Source organism: Melanerpes formicivorus, unplaced genomic scaffold (genome assembly GCF_026170545.1).
Source record: "Melanerpes formicivorus ecotype bairdi unplaced genomic scaffold, bMelFor1.0.p_v2 SCAF_126, whole genome shotgun sequence".
NCBI lineage: Eukaryota > Metazoa > Chordata > Aves > Piciformes > Picidae > Melanerpes > Melanerpes formicivorus.
The window spans coordinates 306,165-312,164 of NW_027142478.1; the positions used below are offsets into that span (position 1 = coordinate 306,165).

Genomic DNA, 6,000 nt, shown 5'->3' on the forward strand with positions numbered 1-6,000 from the left:
AATCATGAAGTCTGAGCTTCATCTTCAAGGATCCTTCTGAAGTCACCTTCCACTGACCCCTTGGCCTCTTCTGGGGTCTCAGCTAATGCATCCATGTGGCAAGTCCAGCTGCCTTCAAAGCAGTCTAAGTTGTTCACAGAAGCTGAGAGGCTCTTTCCATTTTGCTTGGAGGGCTCCTGATTGTCATGGGTTGAGTTGACTCTGCTGCTGTTATCCAGACCATGCTGCAGCCATGCCAGCCTCAGAAATGAAAGTGCTGGCTGGAGCAAAGGATGATGGGGTTTGAAGTTCAGGTTGCAACATGGGAGGCTCCCTGTTCCAGTTGCTGCTTCTGGGTTCTGGGGTTTTTTGGGTGTTGGCTGCTCCTCTGGGATGGCAGTGGGACAGGAAGGGATAGGGGAGCAGCTCCCTGGTTTGGGCTTTTGCCTTGCTTGCTGCTGCTTGCTGCTGCTTTCCACTGTGCCTTTTCTGCACACAGGCTGAGGTCACTGTACTTTTGTATTCTGATGCTCTGATTTGCTCAGGAAACTCTTCTCTCATTTGTTACTGTGTCAACAGAATGAGGTTTTGTGTGGTGTTCTTTTCCCCTCAGTTCTGTGTTGGGGGAGGCAGAGAGGTTAGGCTGCTGGTTCAGCTGTACCCAGTACATTCCTTTTCTGGAGCCCAATGTGGGGCAGGAAAGCAGCTGCATTAATGAGGACAGATTTTGGCAGGAGACAAAAGGATTGAGCTAACAAAGAGATAAGAGGATTCAATTAAGGCTTGAGGCTTGTCAACAGAGTTTGACAGAAGTTTTCTTTCCTGTGGTGTGTTCACTATGTTGATGGATTTGCTTTCAGGGGGCTGATGAGCTGCAGTCCTGTTAGTGCTGCTGATGGTGCTGAGTGTTAGCTTAGGGCAATGGTTCAGAGCTGTGCTGTCCACTGCTGGGCAGCTTGCTCTGGTTTCATCCAGAGCACTACAGGACACTCCCAAGGAAATCACTGTGAGATCTGCCCAGATGCTGGATGCTGATGAGTGGCAGGGGGTGGGGGAGGGAAGGGGCAAATTCTTAGGCTGGTGGTCACCTCTGGTGCTTTGGAATTTCAGCCCTGAGCAAGTGCAAAATCCTCCCCAGATGGGGAAAGGTTTGGGAAAAGTCTGTTGTCAGCCTGGGAGTTCCTGAGAGACAGAAATCACTGCAATGTGCCTGGGCCTGGCCCATGCCTCTCGAGCCCTTCTCATCTCTGTGCAGAGGGCTCAGGGGCAAGAGAAGGTCTCTGGACCTACAGACAGTGCCACAGGCATGGCAGCTGTGTCAGAGAAGCAGCCTGTGCCAGGATCAGCTACTCCTGAACAGAAAAAGAATCCTACAAGGAAAGCAGATGATCCTGCAAAGGACCAGGAGGGATCAGGGTCCCCATGGGAACAAGAGAAAGAGCCAGGGCTGCTGGCTTGGTTCTTATCTCACGCCTTGGAAGATGACCAAGGACAAACAGTGGATGAAACAAGCAGCAGGCCCCAGCAAGGCAAAGGAGATCTCTCCTCCTCTGTCCAGGCCTGCGTTTCAGCTGTGAAGGAACTGTCCCAGGAGTTCCATCAGCTCCAGAAGAAGTTTTTGTTCCCCACCTGTACAGTCCTGTGTTTCAGCCGTGAGGAGCAGCTGCTCCCCTGTCCAAGGGAGAGAATCTGGGAGGCACACAGCACAGCACACCCTCTGCTTTACTTGTGTGATCATGGGGAGAATATGAGGAAGTGGAAGGGAAAACCCAGTCCAGTCCTGGCTGCAGGAGTCTCTGGATTACAGGGGAATTGTCCCCCCAGAGATGCTGCCTCAGTTTCCAGTGGGAAATGGCCTAAGAAGAACAGGGAAGCTGAAACTGCTTCTGGTCCTCCTGAAGGGACTCCCAAAGCATCTTTGCATGATGCAAGGGACCCCAGGCAGAAGTAGAAGGGCTCTGCCTCCAACCAGATGGAAGGGAGAGACAAACTGGCTTGCTGGACCACACAGAACCAATGGCCTGGCAAGTTGAACCCATGAGAGGATAAAGCTTTAGTAGATACAGGTGCCCAGAGTGCTCTGACACCATCAAACCACAAGGGGTGGAACCCATCTGTGTTTCTGGTGTGACAGGAGGATCCCCACACCTGGATGTGTTGGAAGCTGAGTACTGGGATGCAAGCCACAGTTTCCTTTCACTTGGAGGCATGGAAGGAGTCACTGGACTCAGACTGCCCCAGAGGTGGAAACACAGCCCCAGTATTTGCAGCATTTGGACTGGGCATGGACTGATCCAGACTGTGCGGGAACAGAGTGGAGCTGCAGAGCACCTGCAGTGAGCAGCCCTCTGGGTACTGCAAAGCGACCTCCTGTGGAGTGAGAATGGACAGTGCCTGAGGTGTGCTGCTGATTGCTGCTGGGCATGGTGCAGATGGCACAGAATGAGGACTTGGGAATGTCAAAGGTTAAGTTGAAACTTTGCTGCCATTGTTCCACACCATCCTGCCTCATGCCACCTTCACAGGGACAGTGCTGGCTGGAGTAAAGGACTACAGGGCTTGAAGTTCAGATGGCAACATGAAAGGCTTCCTGTTCTAGTTGCTGCTGTTGGATTCTGGCTCTCAGGTGCTGACTCTTTGCTGGGGGGGGGGGGGGGGGGGGGCTGCAGGTGTTTAATTCCTGGCTGCTGCTGCTCACTGCTGTGATTCTTTCTGCAAACAGCCTCAGGTCAGTGTGCATTATGGGATCTCATTTGGATTCAGCTCTGTTGATGTCTCACGTCCTTATCTCAGACCAGAGGGGTTTTTGATTTGTGTGTGTTATTTTCCCCTCCCTTCTGTTTTGTGGGAGAACAGGCAGCTTAACCTCTTCAACCTGTTCCAGCCCCAGAGTGGAAAGCCAACAGAAGCTTTCTGAGTTCTTCCAAAGATCTCCATGAGCTTCCCCCTACACCCTCCAAAGATCCCAAAAGTCAGTCCCAGGACCATCCAAATCCCAAACACCTAAGATCACCTGAAAGCCCCTGCAGAATGATTCTGAGATGCCCCTCAAGACTCCTCTGAGAACCTCATTTTCCCCTCCCTGAACTGGGCACACAGTTCCACCCCATCCCTTGGGAGCAAATGCCCCCAAAATTCAGGCATTGAGGCAGGGATATCTGAAATAAAAGCAAACAGACAGGATTTGGGTAACTTTTGGGTTTTATTGAGACAATTGGTCAATGGACAGAGGATTTCTTACCCCAGGGAGACACAAAGCATTGGGGAAGAACCAGACAGACCCTGTCAAAGCCCTGCCCAGCTCCACTGGGAGCTGCAGGTGTGCCGACTCAGCACTGTAATTGTTCTCATTAGCAATAATTGGTGTTCAGATGGGCAGGAGGTGTTTATTGCTGCTGGTGTCCCCAGTCCCTGAGAACTGCAAAGTAAAAAGGGATGATTTTGGTGCTGGAAAGACCTTCTCAGAAGGATCATGATTACTCCACAGATTCTAGGTGGATTTATGCCTCCCCTCCAGTGCAGGCTGCTCTCTGGTGTGGATGTAGCGGTGGTTCTTGAAGCGCCCCATCCGGGTGAAGCTCTTACCGCAATCAGCACGTGACAGCCTTCTCTCCAGTGTGGTTGCGGCGGTGGCGACTGAGACGTTGCCTCTGTCTGAAGCTCTTGCCACAGTCATCACAGGTGTAAGACTTCTCACCGGTGTGAGTGCGGTGGTGCGCAATGAGAGTGCTCTTATGTCTGAAGGCCTGGCCGCACTCAGCACAGCTGAGACTTCGCCAGCGTGCACACGACGGTGCTCTGTGAGGTCTCCCGTCTTACTGAAGCTCTTGCCGCAGTCGGCACAGCTGTACGGCCCCTCACCGCTGTGGATGAGTTGGTGCTGGATGTAATCCCTGCTCGTGGTGAAGCTCTTGCTGCACACAGCACAGGGGAACAGATGCTCTCCAGTGTGGATGCGGCGATGGATGGTGAGACTGGAGCTGTGTTTAAAGCGCTTGCCGCAGTCCCTGCAGGGGAAGGACTTAGTGCTGTGCACACTGCGGTGCCGCCTGAGGGAAGATTTGTGAGTGAAGGTCTTGCCACACTCAGCACAGCTGTATGGCCTCTCACCGGTCTGGGTGCAGCATTGCTGGATATGCTCAGAGCTCTTGCTGAACCTCTTGCCACAGTCACCACGGATGAAGGGCCGGGGGCCAGGGTGGGGGCAGTGGTGCTTCACCTGCTCTGAGCCAGGTGGGAAGCTCTGCCCACACTCAGGACACTGATTCAGCTGCTTGGGTGGCACAGAGGGACCTGCTCTGGCTTCATTCTCTTCAAATTCCTTTTCCTCCTCATCCTGATCACCTTCATCCTCATGGTTATCCACCTCTTCATACTCATCATTATCATAGTCATCCTTCTCCTCAGCATCACCATCCTCCATCTTGTCCTCTTTCTCTTCCTTCTCAACACCCTCCAGGCTGCACTTTGGCTGCTCGAACTTCATCTCTGGCTGCTGCTTCTCCTCCCAGCTTTTGCCTGGGTCCTTCTGTGAGGCCATACTGTGGCAGGAAGGGGTTACAGCAGAGAGATTAGGAACATGGAAGCACCTGAGCCCAGGATCACAAAACCTCACATCCTGCCTGGGACAAGACAGTCCCTGACTCCCAGCACTTCCCAACACCCAGCTGGAGGAGAGAATGCAGAAACCTTCAGTTTCTGCCACAGTGTGGGCTCAGACCTCTAATATCTGTGCTGAGACCCCAGGTTCCTGTGATCAGTGCCCTGAGGTACCCTGGGACTTAAAAGTGGTCTGGTCCCACTCTCCTCGAGCCTGGTAGCATTGGCAGGGTGGTTCCTGGCCCAGGCTCTGTCCTTTGATCTCTTCTGGCTCAGGCAATGGAGGCAGCAGCACTGAACAATTAAAGACCAAACCACCTCCAACCTTCTCCCACCACCCTCCATGTGCCAACTACAAACATCACCGCCTTCCACACAACTGATCCCAAGCCTGGGGAGTTCCCAAACTCCAACAGCTGATGTGCCTCAGAGGCCCTGGAGGAGCGAAATGTGGTGGGTAGGAGGAGGTGGAGGAGGCTGGGAGGTGCCCTGGGACTCTAGGATTCTGGGGGCTGGGGTCCTGCTGTTGCCCCACTCTGGGTTCCTTACCTGCTGGGCTGCTCCAAGGGGCAGTTCTGCAAACTCTGCTCTTCCACAGCACACAGGGGCAGGGATGATGGAGAGAGAGGGACACAGCTCCTGCTACAGAGAAGAAAAGGGCTCAGAGGGGAGCACTGATATGCAAGGGATGGCTCAGCACTGCCCAGGACCAGGCAGCACAGCTCAGCCTACCTGGGGGCAGCTCCCAAGCCCAGCAGCACAGCCACAGCACACAGCCAGGGCTGCTCAAGATGGGAGGCCTCAACAAGTGCAGACTCAGCTCCTTGCCCAGCACACAGCCCCCAGCACACAGCTGCAGGCCAGCACCACAACACAGCTGCCTCCACACAGCCTCTCCCAGGCCTTGCCTAAAGCTTCCTCCCACTGCCTACCCAGGCACCCACCACACCCACTCTGTGCTCAGCTCTGCCCTGCACACACCTCTCTGCTGCCCACTGTCCAGGAGAAGATCACAGCAGCCCTCAGGACACACACAAAGGGAGCTTCATGCTTTCTGGAGGTGCAGCAAAGGGGGAAGGGACTTGGGCAGCTTCTTGCTAAACCTCTTCAGCCCTCACTGGGATGCTGCAGGAGTCTGTGGTTCCTGCCCAAACCTCACACCTCCAGCACCCTTCACACACCTGCAGTCCAAAGAGACTCACTGGAAAGAGTTTTGCTTCCTTCTGTCCCTGACCATTTCTCTCAGCTTGCTCTTTGCAGTTCCCTGGAGCTGCCACTCCACAGCCCCAAGAGAAAAATGAGGTTTGGTGGGAGGGCACAGTGCCCATGGGCTGCTGTTCATCTCCCAGCTGACACAGGCAGAGCTGCAGCACAATTCACTCCTTTCACCTCCTCCAATGCTGCCAGATTCTGCCATTCCCT

At 54.0% G+C, this 6,000-nt stretch overlaps 1 protein-coding gene across 1 annotated transcript; it reads right to left on the reverse strand.

The window, feature by feature from the left end:
* Nucleotides 1-3,469: 3,469 nt before the first annotated feature.
* Nucleotides 3,470-5,145, reverse strand: LOC137456508 (zinc finger protein 771-like). Its single transcript, XM_068167972.1, has 2 exons — nt 5,128-5,145; nt 3,470-4,520 (listed from the first exon to the last, which is right to left on the reverse strand). Exon 2 carries the CDS (start codon nt 4,517-4,519, stop codon nt 3,470-3,472), a length of 1,050 nt encoding a protein of 349 aa, XP_068024073.1. The 5' UTR covers nt 4,520; nt 5,128-5,145.
* Between the last annotated feature and the right edge of the window lie 855 nt (nt 5,146-6,000).